Raw genomic sequence first — 18795 nt, forward strand, 5'->3', positions numbered from 1 at the left:
TCTTGGCTGTGGCATGCGGCTTCTTTGGCTGCAGCACATGGGATTTAGTTCCCTGACCAGGGATCTAACCTGGGTCCCCTGCACTGGAAGTGCAGGGTTTCAGCCACTGGACCACCGGGGAAGTCCTCCGACCAGTAACTGTCTTGAAGCCCAGTAAATGCGCCTCCGCCGCACCCTCGGACGCCAGGAGGCCTCTGCCCGTGGGGGAGGTTGGGGGGCACTGGCTTCTCGAGCCAGCCCGGCTTGGAGCCGGGACGATGCGGGCGCTGATTCCTGAGTGCGGCGGGGAAGCGCGGCGCGGGCGGGAGCCGGGCGCGGGCACCCGCCCAGCCGTCGACGCTGCTGCCGCAGCGCCCCCGGCGACGCCACGGGGAAGTGCCGCGCCGCTCAGAGCTGCTCTGGCGCTCCTGGGGCCTGAGCGGCCTCTGCCGGTCCTCCCTGCACGCGGTCCCCGTGCCCACTCCCAGAAGGGACCTTGAGGACTGGTTGACTCGGAAGGGGATCATAGCGCTAGGCCCCCAGCTGGGCCTGGGATGGGGTGGGGGCACGTGGCTGGCTTGGTGGTGACCTTCACCGACCTCTGCAGGCGCCCCCTTCCATGTGCCGCCCCTGCCCACATGCACGCAGGGTGTCAGGGGGTCCTAAGACCTACCAGCAGGACCTGAGTAGCACCCTCACCAGGGTCACGGCTCTCCCTGGCACTGGACTTGTCACTCAGAAGAAATGAAAGCCCTGGATGAGTGAAAGCCCCAGGCATCATCAATTCAATCATCTGCTGTGTTTATTGAGCCCAGTCTCCAGGCTTCCCAGGTGGCTAGTGGTAAAGAAACTACCTGCCAATGCAGGAGATATGAGACTCAAGTCCAATCCCTGGGTCGGGAAGATCCCCTGGAGAAGGGCATGGCAACCCCCTCCAGTATTCTTGCCTGGAGAACCATGGACAGAGGAGCCTGGTGGGCTACATTCCCAGGGTCTCAAAGAGTTAGACACGGCTGAAGTGACTTTGCATCCACTCACACCCCCAGGCTGGGGATCAGCAGAGTCCCACTGGTCCCCTGTCCGAGGTGCCCTGCCCTGCCATGCCCGGGCCTGCTGGCTGGTGTTGGCAGAGCAACCGGAGCTGTCTGCCCCTGCATGCAACCCTTGGCTCAAAAGGCTGTGTCCCGGGGCCTCCACCCGGCAAAGCAGGCAGAGGTAGGGGGCAGAGGGGGATGGGCTCTCAAAAAGCCTTTTGTTTCTCAAGAAGGAACTGCAGCTGCAGGCCAGAGGTTATGATGCAATCCTACAGGGGGGTGGGGTGGATTTATGATTCCACCCAGCCCTTGGTAGAAACACTGTCAGGGGCCATCCACTTCCAGGCTCCCAGCATAAGGGGACTGCAGTCCTGGTGCTCACCCTCCTCACTCCCTTCCTCCCAGAACACTGCTTGCCAGCCCCCAGTTACCACCCTGTACAAATGAGCGTGGGGCCCCTGGGGTGCAGGCATCAAGCACTGCCTCTCACAGCTCCCGTACAAGTCTCACCATCCCCAGGCCCGGCCCTCCAGCCCACTATGCTACAGCTCTGAGCCCAAGGGGCAGCCACGGGGGTGTGGCCTGGACACATGGGCCCAGCTTGCCCCAGGAAGCCAACTTGCTCTTGGGCCAAGTTCAAGCTCAGGGGACACCTTAGCCAGAATGCAGAGCCAGGAGTGCTGGGAGAAGTGAGCAAAGTCCAAGGTCCTTCCTGGCCCTGGAGCTCAGTTTCCTGCAGACCACTCAGCTGGCTCTGATTCATTCATTCATTCATTCTGGGCATGCAAACTGGCTCAAGGGCTTCCCAGGTGGGCTCAGTGGGTAAAGAATCTGCCTGCCAATGCAGGAGACAGAGATGTGGGTTTCATCCCTGGGTTGGGAAGTTCCCCTGGAGGAGAAAATGGCAACCCACTCCAGTATTCTTGCCTGGAGAATCCTATGGGCAGAGGAGCCTGGCGGGCTACAGTCCATAGGGTCACAAAGGTGAGACATGACTGAGTGACTTAGCACAAACTGGCTCAAGCCTGTGAATCGACAGAGGAGTCTAGTGCCTGTCTTTATGATTCAAGTTAGACTTCTGCTCATACAGGGCTTCCCAGGTGGCACTAGTGGTAAAGAACCCACCTGCTAATGCAAGAGATATAAGAGACGCAGGTTCAAGCCCTGGGTCAGGAAGATCCCCTGGAGGAGGAAATGGCAAGGAGGAAGTCATCTTTATGATTCAAGTTAGACCTCTGCTCATACAGATCAAGCGAGATCAGGCTTCCAATCTACTTCGCTCTGAGAAGCACCCTGCCCAACTGGCCGACTCTAATTCTGTGTGAGTCAGATTATTCTGACAGCCGCTTTGACTCTGTTGCCCGGCACTGTGAGCCACCATTGGCCCTGCTGCCCTGGGATCCAGTGACTCCCATGCATTCCAGGCTTCCAGTTAGTTCAATGACAGCAGCTCTCCTGTAATTCCTGATGTGGTTAATAAAGACAGCAAGCCTGGGTTCCATTTGTTTACTGGTCTCCTCCTGATTACTCTAGAGAGGATTCAAGGTGGAAGGGGCTCCACCATCCCCCCCGATGGCAGGCACCTCAGAGCACATGCAGTGAGGTTCGCTCACTGTTTACTGGGAGGGGTTGACAGGAGGCTGTGAGCTCGGGGTCCCCAGCCTTGCACTGTCAAGATGATGAAGCAATAGCTGCTTTCCTAAGCCCGAGTGAGGCAAGCTGCATCCGCACAGATGGTGCAACCAGGTTCGGGATTTCTCCTCCTGTAACTGAGGTCAGAGTCCATCCCCTCTGCCTGCTCCCCCAGCGGGTCACAGGTCATCACCACTCTGGCTGCCTGAAAGGGTTTAACCAGAGAGAATCATAGAGTGACCGGGCTGGGGCAGCTGGCAGAGCCACCCCTGTCTGCATCCCATCTCCTGGCACAGCCTGGAGAAGGTGGGCAAGAGCTTTGGTGAGGGCGGCGCCATCTCAGGGTTGGGCCCCATGGGGTGAGTCCAGACAGGTAGTAAGGGGGCAGTGGGCTGAGAGGAAGAGAAAGTGGGGCTTGCAGCATCATCCAAAGATAGACCAGGCCTGGAGTCCACACCCTGAGACCCTGTGTGAGCCAACAGCAGGGCCCGTCCTGGCAGCCGAGTGTGAGCCTTCTCTTCCCAGCAAGAGCCTGTTCAGAGCCAAGGCCTCGGGAGTCTTCCTGAGGTTTCAGCTACTCCTTTCTCCCAACCCCGACCCCCCTGCTCTGAATGTCTGTGGCTCCACGACTGAGGTGGGTGGCATCAGGTGGTATCCACCTGATTTGGGTATGGGTAGCCCGCCTACTGTCCCTGGGAGGCAGAGGTTTCTTCGCCTGAAAGAAATGAGGGAGGGGAGAGAGAAACAAGTCGCTGTTAACAGGTCTGACACCGCTCCCTGGGCTATCCCAGTGTCTCCAGCCTACAGCTCAGGGAGGCCAGGAGGACCCAGACCCCTAGTCTGGGGCATCTGTGTGTCCGGTTCATCTGCTGAGGCTGCAGGATAACCCAGAGTCTATCCTTCCTCCACACGTCCCGGAGGACGAATAACCACACAAGAACAAAGTACTCTCAAACCTTTATCACATGCTGGCCCTTAGGGACACCTTCACTTAACCTCCACAGTGAGGGAACAAGCAGGTGCTATTAGCAATCCCATTTTACAGAGGATAAAACTGAGACTAGGAGGACTTCCCTGGTGGTCCAGAGGCAAAGACTCTGTGCTCCCCCTGCAGGGGACCAGGGTTCAACCCTTGACAGAGGAACTGGATTCCACATGCTACAAGTAAGAGTTTGCATATCGCAACTGGGACCCAGAGCAGCCAAAGAAATAAATATTTAAAAACCAAAAACTGAGACTAGGGGCTGGCCACAGTCCCATGGGCAGCAAATGAGAAGAGGATTGAGCTACAAAGAGCGCAGAGAAGTTCAGAGGGCGGCTGGGGAGGCAGAGCGCAGAGGGCCAGAGAGGAGGCTAGGCTCCGATAGCGTTAGTTGCTCAGCTGTGTCTGACTCTTTGCGACCCCACGGACTGTAGCTCACCAGGCTCTGCTGTCCATAGGATTCCCCAGGCAAGAGTACTGGAGTGGGTTGCCATTTCCTTCTCCAGGCCTGACCCAAGGATCAAACCCGGGTCTCCTGCATTGCAGAGGACTCTTTCCTGTCTGAGCCACCGGGGAGCTCAGATAAAATGCACACAAATGAAAAATGGCCCCTAAATATCCACCAGTGATGAATGCTGCCAACACACGCACACATTTGCCAGCTCCTACTGCACGCCAGAACCCAGTGCACTCTAGGGCAGCCAGTCTCAACAGGCCTGTGAAGGAGACTCTGCCATCACGCCCACTGCACAGAAGAGGAGGCGGCTCAGACAGGCCGGCAAGCAAGCCTGCAGCCACACAGCCCTAGTCCTCAGCCTCTGTGCTGCCCTGCATGTGATCAACCAGCGTGGGGGGCAGGACAGCTGTCTTTTGTCCCTGCCCCGCAGCCACCCTCCAGTAGCCCTGGGCAGAACCTGGGCAGTGTGCTTTGGTGCCCCCACCCTTTGTCACCATAAATGAACGAGAACAGTGTACCCTTGGGCCTCTAAAGTTTACACAGGCCTGTGCCCAGGTGCCAGGAAGCAAGCGCACCTTTAGGGATGAACTTCAATGAGCTGCTGAAAATTCAGAAGCGGGACTGTCCGCGCTTGGGGCCATCATTCAGGAACTCATGGCCCAGCCCATTGCCACACCTGCCACAGGATACCTGGGGAGACAAGACAGCCATTAAAAACAGCTAGAGCCACGGCCCCCGCAGCGGGGATCCTCACGCCCATTTCCCATGGTAACTGCTGTCAGCCCCATCCCACAGCCTCCCCGGAAAGCAGTCCAGTTTCCCTGTCCTCACCAAGGCCCCAGGGTCTCTCAATAGTTCGGGGTGGCAGCTCCCCAGGCTGAGGCCAGAGGCCTGGAATAGACAGACACTAGGCCCCCGCAGCTGAGGGGAAGCAGCAGGAAGGGGGGGGCCGGTTTTCAGGTCCCCCTGGCCAACACCCCTTCCCCGCCACCCTGCTGCTACCACCCACCTTTATGGCTCCCGGCCGATTGTGCTCTGGACGCTTGGCTACACTGTCAGCGTGGATGGTCTCGGTGAAGGCCGGCCACGGGGACGAGTGTGCGTACTTGGAGCGGCTGGAGAAGAGCTCATAGCCACACTTGGCACACACGTAGATACCTGGGGCGGAAGGGAGGCAAGAGCAGAGATGCTGGCTTCAGCGCCTCTGGAGTGAGCTCCCAAATGCTTGGTGAGACGCCAGGAGAGGACAGCAGGACCCCAGTTACTAGGTGGGCTGCACATCCTCCCCACGCGCCCACCCACCACCCACAGGCTTGGACATCAACTCTGTGGGGGAGATACGGCATGGAGCTCATGTTGAATGGTTCTGAGCCTGTGCCAGAGACCAGGAGAGTCACTTTTCACACTTATCTCACTGGCTCTTCTTAACAACCCCGTAACGCAAATGTTCCCATTTAACAGATGAGGAAGCTGAGGCGCAGGGATACAAAACATTCAGCTACTGGGTGTGCAGCCAGGAAGGAACCCAGGCAGTCTGATGAGGACACAGCTCTGCCCCCCATACACGCAAACAAGCCCCACCACCACTAGCCCACCTCCCTTCCCACACGCTGACCCTCTGCTCAAAGAAGCCTTAAGCTGGAGCCCAGCCACCGGCCTACTCTCCAAGCAGGAAAAGAAAGATCCCAGCAAAAACACTTCTGGTCCAGACAGAGGGCCCAGGAAGACGGGGCAGAGAGAAAAATGGGTTTTAAACTACCCCCAAAAGATCACTTTGAGGGGGGAAAAAAGGTTGCAAAATTGACTTGCAGAACAGGAAACTGCTTGGGGGTCCCTCAAGGGGTACTGAGTCACCTTTTGCCCCCTGCCCGGCCTAGAGACAGTCTACCCTGGAGTCCATGACTACTCAGCATTTAACAGTAACTTGAGGAAAAAAAGAGGAACCAGAAGATACTGTGGAAGTGAGGTTTCTAGTGTGGCTGAGTAGCCGGAGGACAACCCCAAGTCCCACAACCAGAGGGTCCTATGTCGCAGCTGGCTCACAGAGATGCCGAGTGTCACAGCCCAGCCCGCTAGAGAGTTGACACCCAAGAAACCCCGCCCAGGGGTAGGTCGCGGCTCTAGTCTTGCCTGTGGACATATTTTTACCAAATTAGTCCATGACCAGGCAGCACAGCCCAGCATGTGATTCACCTGGATCTTTCAAAACTTGGGGCCAGGGCTAAGGGTGGGCCATGCCCCAACCAACCACTCACCCCTCACCGTCTACCTCTCCTAGCTGGCCCAGGCTGTCCAGTCAAACTTGACTGACCATTGGCAGCCTGGCCTGGTTACCCAACCCTGGGCCCCCTGGGAAGGCGGGGGAGGCACCCAGGCAGTTACATTTGGATCCCAATGGGACAGTCTGTGCTTTCCAGCTCACCTCGCAGGTCTGGGGAACTGGGGAGGAGAAAGGGATGGGGTCATAACCGCGCGATGCCCCAAGGAGAGGGAGCCAGTCACAGGAGCTGCCCCTGGACAGGACCTTCCAGGGCGTCCCTCTAAAGTCCCGATCCTGACCCGGATACCCCGAAGGGCGTTGCCAGCCGCGCTTACCCTGACCGCACAGATTTCCCCGGAAAGGGCCACGCTCGCACTCAAGGCCTGTGCTCTCTCCAGCGTCTCCCTCACCTGGGTACCCCTACTCTCTGGGCCCCCCAGACTCCTCCCTCCTCCGTATCGTCTTCGCCCCGCATGCGCTCCTCTCCGCGCGGCCACACTCGTTCCGCGTTCCTGGGGCTCCGCCTCCACCCGGAGGGCAGCGACGGCCCGGCCCGCTGTCCTCCCAGAAGTTACAGATCGTACCCGGCTCAAAGTGGTTCTGGAAAATCTCGCCCCCGAAGAAGCTGCAGAACGACATGGCGCCGGAAGGACGGCCGCACGCCCGCCGCCTCCGACGGATCCGAGGCCAGACTCAGGACCGGGGGCTTGGGCCCGCCTCGCGAAAACCAATCCCTCTCCGATCCCCGCCGGGCCGGGGCGCTCTGAGGCCCGGCTGCCCCAGGCAGCCAATCACGTCCGGAGATGCGAGACACCCTCGCAGGGCCCGCCTCCCACTGCCCCGCCCCTTTCCGCGGACCAACCCCTCCCCGGAGCTAGCGCTCCGACTTCCGCCTCCGGGAGGGCCCTTCCGAGGACACGCCCCCGCCATCTTCCAGCAGGCCCCGCCTACCAGCCAGGACCTTGCCTCTGCGGTTCCCGACACCCAGCTCCGAGCCGCAGGGCGCGCCGCCGAACCGCGTCCGCCACTGGGCGGCGGCTGCAGAGAACCGGGAGACACGTCAGCTTTCTCCCCTTCCCAGCTCTAAGCCCCGGAGTACCGGCTGTTGACCAGCCTTTCCGTGCCCCCCAACTCTGAGACACAGCGGAAGAACTGCCTCTGGCTTTTATTAGACTAGGGCACCAGCTGGGGTTGCGCCGCGCTTCTTCCAGGCCCCGGCCGTTTCATTCTGCCTACAAGTCTCCCGAGGTCTCCGGCTTTTCCTTCTCCAGATGCTTCTTCTGGGGACCCTGGGGGGCGAGGGACAGGAGGAGGGTTAAGTCACAGGGTCTCACCAGCCGCCTGGGTTACTCGGAGCCAGCCCTGTGCCCCCTACCACGGTCCCTGGTGCCTGGGCTCACACCCCAGCTGCAGGATGAGTGCAGGGGCATGCGTGCCACAGATGCCCGCCCTGGGACAGGTGGGATGTGGGGTCTGAGCCCCAGAGAGCAAGGCGGATGGGCTCACCATGAAGGCCCTCTTCTCTTGGGCTGTCTGGAAGCGGCCGTGGCCAAACTTGGAGGTGGTGTCAATGAACTTGAGGTCGATGTTCTCCAGGGCCTGGCGGCTGTGGTGCACCAGGAGGGACTAGGGCCCGTGGGAGAAGGAAACGTCAAGGCGGGAGGTCCCCACTCAGCCCCTCCTGTCACCTCCTGTCCACACAGGAGGGTCTCACTCACCCACCTTCTGTTAGAACCCCTCCCTTTTTGCTTTCCCCACCCTGCCCTCCTGGAGCGGGCTGGGGGACAGAACAGACCAGCTCCCCCCCCAACCCACTCCACAGCCCATGGGGCTCCCACTCCCCAGCTTGCCACCTGGCACTGACCTTCCTCAATGTGATGACCCGCTTCTTGGTGCCCGCGATGCAACCCTTCAGCATGACAAAGTCGTTGTTGACCTCCCCGTAGTGTGGGAAGCCACCCTGAGGGAACGTAGGTCCAGAAAAGAGGCTCTGGGTTTAGGGGCCGCTGAGAAAACTAGGGGAACTCCCCTGGCCTGGGGTGACACTCTAGATCACATCAGGACAGTCTCTGAACCAGACCCTAAGTCCATCCTGCGACTGTCTTATTTAAAACTCTGTATTTTACAGAGGGGGAAACTGAGGCTAGGGGTAGGGGGTGATGTCACTGCTCCCAGCCCCGCAGCTGCCACATCCTGCAGCTGGGGTGTGAGCCCAGGCAGCTTGGCTCCAAGGGCGGAGTCGGAGCTGCTGCACCCCGAACTCTGGGAAAGAAGCTGGAGGACATGCTGTCTGCAGCGGAAATTCTGAGGATGCAGGAAATGGCAGGGGTTTGGTCCACCCTGGCGGCGGCTTGCTGGTGCCTGAGTTCTTGGGAAGGGTGGTGCCCCGCAAGCCTGCCCCACACACGCACACCAGACCCCTCAGCCAAACCGGCCGCCCACTCTCACCAGCGGCGTGATGGATTTGTCGGTCACGTCATAGCTGGTGGATGCGTTGTTCTTAACCACCTTCCCGTCCTCTGTGTGCAGCCCCCGGCCAATGCGGTAGATCTGCCAGGAGGACAGGGCATGTGGGGGACAGCAGGTGGCCTCTGGGGTCAGCAAGATGTCCACGCCCATGAGAACGTGGGCTGAGACCCAGGCGCTGGAGGAGGCATTTCAGAGCCTCAGGAGCCAGGAGGTGTCTGGGTCCCTGGGGTGTGGTCATGGACATCCCCCCACCAGACCTGTGGACACACCTTCTTGTTGAGCTCCGTGCGGTGATGGTAGCCCTTCTGCCCAGCCCGGGCGATGGAGCAGCCCACGCGGGCAGGGTGCCAGGCACCAATGCAGGCCACCTTGCGCAGCCCCTTATGGGTCTTCCGCGGCAGCTTCTTCGTATGCCAGCGGCTCGTGACGCCTGCAGGCGGGAGGGGCTGGTGGCTGAGAGGCCAGCTTGGTTCCCACCCCCTCCAAGCAGCCTCGCCGGAGCCCCCATCCCCACCCGGCCCTACCTTTGACGCCCCTGCCCTTGGTGACGGCAATGACGTCGATGACCTCGCTCTGGCTGAACACGCTGTGCACCGGTACCTGCTTCTCCAGCCGGGCCTGGGCCCAGGCCACCTTCTCAGCCACCGTGCCGCCGTTCAGCTGGATCTCCATGATGTGGGCCTTCTTCTGCCGGAAGGGCAGCAGCTTCATCTGGCAGATGCGACATGGATGGTTGGTTCCCAGAAAGTCACCCCCACCCCCCCATCTGTAGACACGGCATGGCCAGCTGGGGTCCCCTGGCAGGCCTCTCGGCATGCGTTCATTCAACAGATGATCCTGCGCTCTGGTGTGGCTGCGTGCCGCGTTCTGTGTGAGGAACTGGGGACGCAGCTTGCCATGAGGCAGACAGGGTCCTGGCCCCCACGGAGCCACCAACCAACTGGGGAACAGAAGCCAAGGAAACTCTTGGAGAGGCCTGTGTTGTGATAGGATAGAGGGTGGAGGAGACAGTCATTGCATGTGAGGGTGGTCAAGGAGGGCCTCACTGAGGAGGTGACATCAGGAACAAGAAGGATCCACTAGGTGAAGATCTGACAGCTTCTAGGGCAGAGGGAACCGCATATGCAAAGGCCCTGTGGCAGGGAAGATCCTGGTTGGGGGGCAGGGGGACAGAAACAGGGCCGGTGTGTTTGGATCGTGGTGAACAAGGAGGAAGGTTCAGGATGGGGAGAGGGATAAGGAGAGGTGAACAAAGTCCTGGCCAGGCAGGTCTCACGGGGATTAGCTGGGGATTTATTCCAAGTGTGGGGGGTGATGTGGTTGGACGCGTGCTTTTACACATCTCTGTGCCGTGTGAGGCACAGGCTGTGGGGACCCCCCAGCAGAAGCAGGGCTGGGTTAGGTCACAGCATAGGGCTCAACCAGCACTGGTGGAGCACCTGCTGGGGGCACAGCAGTGAGGAAGTTATAGCCCGTGAAGTTCACGTCCATGGACGGAGACGGGTTAACCAATGACGCACATAAGCGGGAACTGCACGTGTGAGAGTAACTGAGGCAGCTGGGGAGGGCCACCGCCCAGGGCCTGGAAGGCTTCTGTGAATGTTCCAGAATAAGGCGGACGGGGTTGGTTACCTGGACCCTACTTACAAATGTGGATTCACACATGTGTGCCCAACAGGAGGCACCAGCCCCCCACACCTGCCTCAGGGCAGGAGATCCGGGACCTTCGGGGCATTTCAGGGCCTTGGTTGACTGCTGGTGTGGTTGGTGCCCTGTAGCCCTCACAGACGCCCAACATGCCAGCCCCAGGCTGCCAGCAGCCCGTGCGACCGGTCAGCCAGCACCCTGGGCCTGTGCCCGGGGCTCATGGTATTTTTAGGCTGACATTTGTCAGGGCTCCCGGAAGCCTGGCTGGGGGAGGGTAGACCCGGGGGGTGGACTGACTAGCCAGTGTGGACCAGAGGGTGGGGGCTGACCTGGGTGTGGACGATGACCCGGATGACCTTGCAGTACTTCTTCATGGCGGCAAAGTCCTTCTGCAGCTGCTTCTTGCCGTCGGCGTCACGCCACCTCTTACAGGCCTTGGTGAAGGCTTTTTTCTTGCTCTTGTGCCTGAGCCGTGCACACAGGATGCTCAGCAGTGCAAGCGGGGTGGCTTCCACTGCCCGCAGTCCACCAAGCACCGGTTAGATGTCCCCCTCCACCCTCCTCCCCTTCCCAGAGGAGGCACTTCTGGGTCCCTGGGGTCCCTGGGCTGGTTCCAGTCACCCTCTTTAAAGCACAGATGGTCCCACCCTCAAGGCCTCAGTTTCCTCCTCCGTCAAGTGGGTACCCTCCCTGCCTCCTGGAGCTGAGAGTGAGCAGGTACGCTGGAGCCCGGGGAAGGGATGTGCCAGCCGGCCCACGGCCACATGCCCACCTGGTCACGGCTGCTGAGCCCACTTCTAAAGTGAACAGCCGGGACTGGCCAGGCCGCAAGCCCCATCATTCCTAACCCTCCGCAGGACACTGGAAGATGGGCATAAGTATCCCCATCCTACAGACGAAGAAACTGAGGCTCACGGAGATCAGAGCCCCCAGATGAGGAGCAAGCTGATCACAACTGCAACAGCGAACATAGGCCAGGTGGCGTTTGCCAACCTCATTTTCTGTGCTGAGCACTTGACACACATGACTCATCTCACCCTCATGACTGCCCCACGACGCGGGGACCTGTCCTGTTCCCGGGTGATGGTGTCTGTGGTGTGTGTGTATGGCAGAGGGTGGGGTGAGATGAGATTCTAAGAGGTCCATCAGCTTGCCTGTGGTCACACAACTTGCTCTGACACTGGGACCCAGGACCCTCACTTCCCGTGGAGACTACGGTGCCTCTACCTCCATATGGAAGGCGGGTCTGTGAGGGTCGTCAGTCAGGGAGGGGGTCTTCCCTTTCAAGACTTAATGCCAGGGAAGATTTGAGACCTAAAGAGGCCTTTCTTTCTAATGAGCTTGTCAGTTGTCATTTCCCTTTTCACCCTGGCTGCTAGGAAGCTCAGAACCAGCTCTGACATGCATTACCCTGAGGTGGAGAACGTTTGCTTTCTTTTTTTCTGCTAACAGCTTCCTCTCCAGCCCTTAGTCCTTGTCTTCTCCTGGAGTGAAGGCACCCCACACACACACCCTTCCCTGCCTTCTGCTCGCTGTGACACCCCTCCCCGCGCCCGGCCACCCTGCAGGATGAGCCTCACCAGTCCTTGTAGAAGCGGCGGCGGCACTCATCACTGAGATGCTCTGCGAAGATGGTCTTGAAGCTCCGCAGGCCCCGAGGGGTGGCCACGTAGCCCACCACACCCACCACCACCAGGGGTGGCGTCTCCACGATCGTCACTGCCTCCACCTCCTCCCGCTTGGAAATTTCTGGATGAAACCCAGAGACAGAGAAGACATGGAGGGGGGCCTCCGTGTCCCATGGGGAGGAGAAGGGTGGAGGAGCCGACCACAGCCCACCCGCCTGTGAGAGCGCAGAGCACCACAGCCCCAGGGCTGCTGCAGACAGAGGCCCCTGTGCGCAGGGCCCCAGGCCCCCAGCCCTCAGCCTCCCCTGGCGGCCCAGGGGTTAGGACTCTGAACTTTCACTGCCGAGGGCCCAGGTTCAATCCCTGGTCAGGGGGGCTTCCCAGGTAGCGCTAGTGGTAAAGAAGCCATCTGCTAATGGAGGAGATGTAAGAGACACGTGTTCAATCCTTGGGTCAGGAAGATCACCTGGAGGAGGGCATGGCAACCCCAGTATTCTTGCCTGGAGAATCCCATGGATGGGGGAGCCTGGCGGGCTACAGTCCATAGGGTTACAAAGAGTTGGACATGACTGACGCAGCTAAGCATGCAGAGGGAACTAAGATCCCACCAGCCTTGTGCTGAGGCAAAAAAAAAATATATATATACAATAGAAGAGATGAAGAGCAGATGAGGGTTGCCAGGAAGTTGGGGGTAGCAGCTGTGGCTGTAAAAAGGTCACCAGGATGGACTCTTGTGGGAATGAAGTGTCCCAGGGTGGGGGGTATATGCATTTACATGTGACAGAACCGCACAGAGCTACATAAACACACATCTTATTCAGGAGAATCCTGCATGTCACTCTCTGACTGTAACATAGTACCATGGTTACAGGAGATGTTTCCATCAGGGAAACCTTCAGGGTACGTGGCATTCTTCTTAAAACCACACGTGAATCTACGAAGCTCTCAAGACCAGAAGTATACTGTCGCGCCTGCCCTGAATCCCAACTCATAACTTCTCCATTTCCTCATCTGTGAACCAGGGGCGATGACAGATGGGTTCTGGGGGCGTGGCCAGCAGTCAGCGTCTGACCCTTTCTGGGACTGTTCCCCCTCCGGGAGCCCAGCTGTGGCTCCTGGCATCAGAAAGGCCTCCAGATCTCCCGGAGGTCCAGGGTGCTCTGCCCACCGCCCGCCCCCGGGAGGGCCCCTCGCAGCACTCACTGAGGCCGGGCCTATGCACCTCCCGCAGAGTGTGCGTCATGCCCGCCTTGTAGCCCAGGAAGGCCGTGAGGTGCACGGGCCGGCTGGGGTCATCACGAGGCCACGTCTTCACCTTGCCCCGATGCCGGCGGCTCCTCTTGTGTGGCAGGAAGCCCAAGTGTCCATGCCGGGGGGCAGAGAACTTCCGGTGGGACTGGGGGCGGGAGGGGAGGTAGGTCAGAGCTGGGGTCTCCCCAGGAGGGGCGGCTAGACTGCCCCAGGGTCCAGACTGGAAGTAAGCCAGAGACCTTAGGCTGTGGCCTGGTGGTCTTCCGGGCCGGCATCGTCCACGAAAAAGGAGGGAGGCTTCACGGAGGGCAGTGTCTTGGGGACAAAGCCAGCTTCGGCCCCCGGCCCCCAAAGGCTCCCCTCAGTGGTCCTCAGTGGTCCTGCCTGGCCGGGCCCAGCAGATCCTCGCTGCGGCCAGGGCACAGGGGCAAGGGGCCACTGCCATCCGTCCCCCCACCTTGCCCATCCTGGAGGCCTGAGCCCAGGCCTCCTGCTGTCCCCCTACTCACTGACCCCTTCACAGGCCCAAGGACCTTCTCTGCTGAGAGAGACCCCAGGAGCCCACCTGCCCCTCCCCAGGAGGCCTCCGTGCTCCCCACCCCCACCCCCACCACAGCCCACTGACCATGGCAGCTGGTCCTTCGGGTCAGGAAGGGAAGGGGCCTTCCCGGCAGGCACCGGAGGTCGAGTGGCAGGGCCAGGATGCACAGTGGCCAGATCCCAGATTTAGCCCCTGGCAGGGGAGCTCTGTCATCTCCCGTGGCGGGTGTGAGCTCTGGTGCCAAGAGCAGGCCTGGCCCGGGGCCGGGTGAAGGGGGGCAGCCGGGGCAGCCGGGAAGACACCTGGAGCCCGGGCTGGCACTCCTTCCCAAGGGTCTTGGGATGCTCACACACCTGGTCTTCTGCCTCACGGGACTCTCCAGGACAGGCGCAAGCTGGCCTGGTAGTGGGCTGAGGAGCCCAGGTTGGGGGGCTTCCCTCCGGCAGCTGCCATTAACAGAGTCTGCGTCCAGTTTGCTGGCCTTGAAGTTGAGTGGATTCCTGTCCTGTCCTGAGGGCTGTGAGCCTGAGCTAGGCAAACTGGGGGGAGACGGCGAGGGCTGGATGAGTGCCCAGAGGATCACCAGAGTGTGATTCAATGTCAAGGCCGCTGGACTCTAGTAGCTGTGAGCCAAGAACTCTTAGATATTTTTATGAACTCACTTTTTTTTTTTTTGAACTTACATTTCAAATTTAAGTTTAGAATGAAAAGGGGATTGAAATCTCCTAATTTTTTTTATTCAGAGAGTCTATGGCTATAAAGCCTTTTAACTTTAGAGCGAGAGATTTTTTCATATTTGTCGATTTGTTTGACTGCCCTGGCTCTTAGTTGCTGTGTGTAGGATTCTCAATCTTCATTGCGGCATGCAGAATCTTTAGTTGCAGCATGTGGAAACTAGTTACCCAACCAGGGATCGAACCTGGCCCCCTGCATTGGGCGCACAGAGTCTTACCACTGGTCCACCAGGGAAGTCCCAGAATCAGACTTTTTATAGGCCCGATATATCTCTGCAGGTCTTGTGGACTTTGCATCATTGGGTGCTAAAATTCTGTGCTAATGAAATGTTACAGTTCTTCATTTTTGTCATAGCTTTTTAATGACAAAGCTACTTTTAATTCTTTGGGCTGTGACCAACAGGAAAAAAAAAAATCACTGAGCAGCGGTAACCCCCTCAGCCCAGAAATGACCCGGGGAAAGGGACTCTCTGAAGGAAAGAAGCACAGAAGGGACACGCTGCAGACTCAGGGCCAAGGGCACACACCCTCATGCTGCGCCAGGGAGCACGTGCTAGGGGCTGCAGACACACAGGTCAAGGGTCAGAGGCTTGGACATGGAGCCATGAAGCTTCTTGGGTTCCCCCTTCTTGTTTGCCTTTTTCTTTCTGCTGCATGATCTCCAAATCCGTCTGTGGCAGGCTGGCAGCAGAAAGCCGTCATCTGGGCGCTTTCCCTTAACGGAGTACTGAACTCTGCTTTCTCTCATTCCTGTCATGGTAATGCCTCTGGCCCACTGCCGTCGGGTCCCCTGGTTCAGTCCGACATTGCAGTCCAGTGTTATTATTTGCTGAGTCTGACAGTACTATGATGTTCTGACAGAACTATGAGTTCATGATTTGAAGATCTGAGGATGCTGTGATTCTGGATTCTGTGTGTCCATAGAGCTAGTGGCTGACCCCAGCCTCTGGGCAGGAAGTAACCAGCACCCACCCTCCCTGGTGCTAGCCGGGGGCTATACCTGGTATGGAGATCACAGAGGGTAGTCAGCAAGGCCCTGGTCAGTGGAGCTGGCCTCAAGGGCACAACAGTGTTCAGGGCCAGGATGGAACCCTCAGAACCAGAACAGAGTGCCCTGTATCCAAGAGAGGAGCCACTTCTCCCTAGTGGGGGTGGGGGTGGGGGTGGATGGGGCAAACCCTACACCCTGTGCTGCCCCGGGCAGCATCCCGTCCCCCCAGGCGCCCTGCTAGCTCACCGGCATCAGCCAGTCCATGAGAGGCCCTGGCAGAGACAGTGGGGCCCAGAGAGGGCCGTAGGGAATGGACAACCCAGGAAGGCTTCCTGGAAGAGTAGGGTATTTGATAGTTTGCATTATCTGTTGACTTCACTCTTCTGAACTGAGTTCGTCATCCTGGTGTGTTCACCATCCTGTTCCCTGCTGCACTTGGCACGTGCATATGAAATGAGTGGCTTCCTTACACCTTACTTACACTTCTTACTGTGTCTCTCTGCTCCCAGAATTAAACTAGGGATCTTCTGTTTTCTTCCACCGCTGATAGCAACGCCCAGCGCACGGCCGGCACTCCTCGCATATGCGATGGCGCTACGATCCCACGCGGGGGCGCTCGCGCCGGCCTCGAAGCGTCTCCTGAGAACCCGTAATCCTCCCGAGGCCTCCCTTGGGCGGTCAGGGCGAACTACAAGTCCCATGGTGCCCTGCGGGCGCCGGCCGTCCTACGCAGGCGCGGCCGCCCTCGGGTGTCCTCTGTGCGGGCGAGCTAGGCCGCGGGACCCGGGCGGAGGCCGGGCAGCGCGTCCGAGAGCTGAGCCCGCTGCCCGCCGCAGCCATGCCGGACAGCTGGGACAAGGACGTGTACCCCGAGCCCCCGCGCCGCACGCCGGCGCCCTCGCCGCAGACCTCGCTGCCCAACCCTATCACCTACCTTACGAAAGCCTTTGACCTCCTCGTGGACCGGCCGGTGACCCTCGTGAGAGGTACTAGCCCCACCGGGCCCCCCGCCCCCGCCCGGGTCACTCGGCGTGGACCCCACTGCACCCCAGGCCTTCTCGCCTCCCGGGACGCCCGCCGTCTCCCCCCGCCCCGTACGGCCCTTGCCCCCAGGGGAGCCGTCCACGCACCCCTGGGCTTAGGCGTCTCACATATTAGGGGCTGTTTGCGGACCGAAGTCATCTGCGTTCCGAGAGGCTTGTTAGATCCCACTCTCCAAGTGCGCTGGGAATCTCGCATATTTGCACAGCAGTCGGTCTGGGAAGGCTGTTGAGGTGCAGAGATGCTCCGGTACCCCTTCGCAGGCCTACAAAATGGCCCTCCCACCGAGGTGTGCTGTAACTTGCCCTCCCTGAGCTGCCCAAATGCCGCCATCTCTGGTCCAAACCAGGTGAATGTTTTTTAAAGGCATTGTTTTGTCATCCAGCTCGGTGGGTGCAGCATCCAGAGCACTGTGCCCTTAATCACTAGTGCCAGGCGATGCGTCCGTGCAGTTAATCCTTTCCTTCAACAGCAGAGCATTTGGGGTGCATAGCATGCTCTGGTCGCTTTCTTCTGGTGGAGGCACTAGATGCCTGCCCCTGCCAAGGTCTGGAATAAACAGGAGTGGAACTGCTCCCTTTTGTGTAGCAGTTTTTTAGGAAGTGTTTTCTCTCTCTGGATAGGTGAGATCTCACTAGATCCAGCTTGTTCATTTACACATGGGGAAGTTGAGGCCGAAGGTCAGAGGTGGCAGAACTGGCAGTGGAGGCCTGCTGATGGCTCCCTGTTGTGGCCTCTTTGCCTCCACAGTGGAGTCCCTGTGCTCTGGGGGAGGTGGGCCAGCAGGGCTAGCAGGTGGGGGCTTGCAGAGCACAGGCTCTGAATCCTGCTGTCTCAGAGACTGGATGTCCTCTCTATAAATGAAAAGGCCCCACCCTACACGGGGTTGCTGTGGGGACAGAGTGAGATGAGGGTGGTGCCTGCCTTATAGAACTCTCCATAAACTGCAGACATCCGGGCTTGTAAGCCCAGTCCTTTCCAGGACTGGCTGCCAGCCCTCCCACACCTCTTTGGGAGTCGTTGCCAGTCTTTGTAAAATTGGGAACATTTGGGGAACCTGCCTCTTGCACAGCTTACGAGAAATACAAAGCTAAGAGCCCCTTCAGACTGTGACCTGTCCAAACCGATAGCCTTTTTGGGTCTGGGCTTTTCCCTTTACAGAGTTTATCGAGGGGCAGCATGCCAAGAACAAGTATTACTACTATCACCGTGAGTTCCGCCGCGTGCCGGACATCACAGAGTGCCAGGAGAAGGACGTCTTGTGCATGTTTGAAGCAGAGATGCAGTGGAGAAGAGATTAGTAAGGCCTCCCCCTTGGGCTTCTGTTTAATCAGGGGATACAGAGAACCCTGCACAATGAATGTACCCTGTTGGGGGCCATCATGCCCTTGGGAAGCCATGGGTGGAGAGGCCAAACCACAGGGCTTCCATGCCCTGCCTTCATTTTACTCTCAGTACAGGAAAGGAGTCCTTATAGACCATCTGCCTTGTTTTCCTTTCAGCAAAGTTGATCAAGAAATCGTCAACATTATCCAGGAGAGGCTGAAGGCCTGTCAGCAGAGGGAAGGTGAGAGCCACAGGCAGAACTGTGCCAAGGAGCTGGAGCAGTTCACCCAGGTGGTCAAGGCCTACCAGGACCGCTGTGAGTGAGCCCTCCTGCCTCTCCCACCTGCATGCCTTCCCGATCCTACTTCCAATCTCCACATTGGCTCTGTGCTAAACGCTTTACTAACTAGGCCAGTCTCTGGAGGTTTTGAGTCACCCTGTTTATCTGCTCAGTGACCTGGCTTAGCTCCCTCCATGCAGAGGTTCCCCTCATGACTGGAGTGGCCCATGACTCCTCGCCCATCTCTCCCCCAGATCACGACCTGGGGGCCCATTATTCTGCCAGGAAGTGCCTGGCAAAGCAGAAGCGGAGAATGCTGGCCGAGAGAAAAGCTGCCAAAGAGGCCGCCGCCGCCTGAGGCCGCTGTTTGTCCCTGTGTCGTCACTGCTGCTCCAATAAAGAGTGAGAGAGCCTGTGCCTGTGGTGTTCCTTTCAGCTCCTAGATACACTTTTCATTCTCACTGGTTCTACTTCCTGTCCAAATTCAGCCACCACTGAGCTTAAGTCCAGTGGCTTCCACTGCTGGGGGGTTGGGAAAGATCC

The 18795-nt window shown here is 59.0% G+C and overlaps 3 protein-coding genes across 3 annotated transcripts; 1 reads left to right on the forward strand and 2 right to left on the reverse strand.

Annotated features, from left to right (window-relative positions):
* Positions 1 to 763: 763 nt before the first annotated feature.
* On the reverse strand, positions 764 to 7121 carry MSRB1 (methionine sulfoxide reductase B1). Its single transcript, XM_061152536.1, has 4 exons — positions 6929 to 7121; positions 5094 to 5242; positions 4660 to 4774; positions 764 to 3360 (listed from the first exon to the last, which is right to left on the reverse strand). The coding sequence occupies exons 1-4, from the start codon at positions 6981 to 6983 to the stop codon at positions 3329 to 3331; spliced, it is 351 nt and encodes a 116-aa protein (XP_061008519.1). The 5' UTR covers positions 6984 to 7121; the 3' UTR covers positions 764 to 3328.
* Positions 7122 to 7502: 381 nt separating this feature from the next.
* Positions 7503 to 14474, reverse strand: RPL3L (ribosomal protein L3 like). The gene is made up of 10 exons (XM_061153927.1): positions 13965 to 14474; positions 13292 to 13484; positions 12041 to 12209; positions 10790 to 10925; positions 9338 to 9524; positions 9083 to 9243; positions 8793 to 8894; positions 8209 to 8304; positions 7851 to 7970; positions 7503 to 7633 (listed from the first exon to the last, which is right to left on the reverse strand). The coding sequence occupies exons 1-10, from the start codon at positions 13965 to 13967 to the stop codon at positions 7577 to 7579; spliced, it is 1224 nt and encodes a 407-aa protein (XP_061009910.1). The 5' UTR covers positions 13968 to 14474; the 3' UTR covers positions 7503 to 7576.
* Positions 14475 to 16350: 1876 nt separating this feature from the next.
* On the forward strand, positions 16351 to 18667 carry NDUFB10 (NADH:ubiquinone oxidoreductase subunit B10). Its single transcript, XM_061152544.1, has 4 exons — positions 16351 to 16591; positions 17808 to 17946; positions 18149 to 18288; positions 18507 to 18667. The coding sequence occupies exons 1-4, from the start codon at positions 16444 to 16446 to the stop codon at positions 18608 to 18610; spliced, it is 531 nt and encodes a 176-aa protein (XP_061008527.1). The 5' UTR covers positions 16351 to 16443; the 3' UTR covers positions 18611 to 18667.
* Positions 18668 to 18795: the final 128 nt, after the last annotated feature.

The sequence above is a fragment of the Dama dama genome, chromosome 10 (assembly GCF_033118175.1).
Source record: "Dama dama isolate Ldn47 chromosome 10, ASM3311817v1, whole genome shotgun sequence".
Lineage (NCBI taxonomy): Eukaryota > Metazoa > Chordata > Mammalia > Artiodactyla > Cervidae > Dama > Dama dama.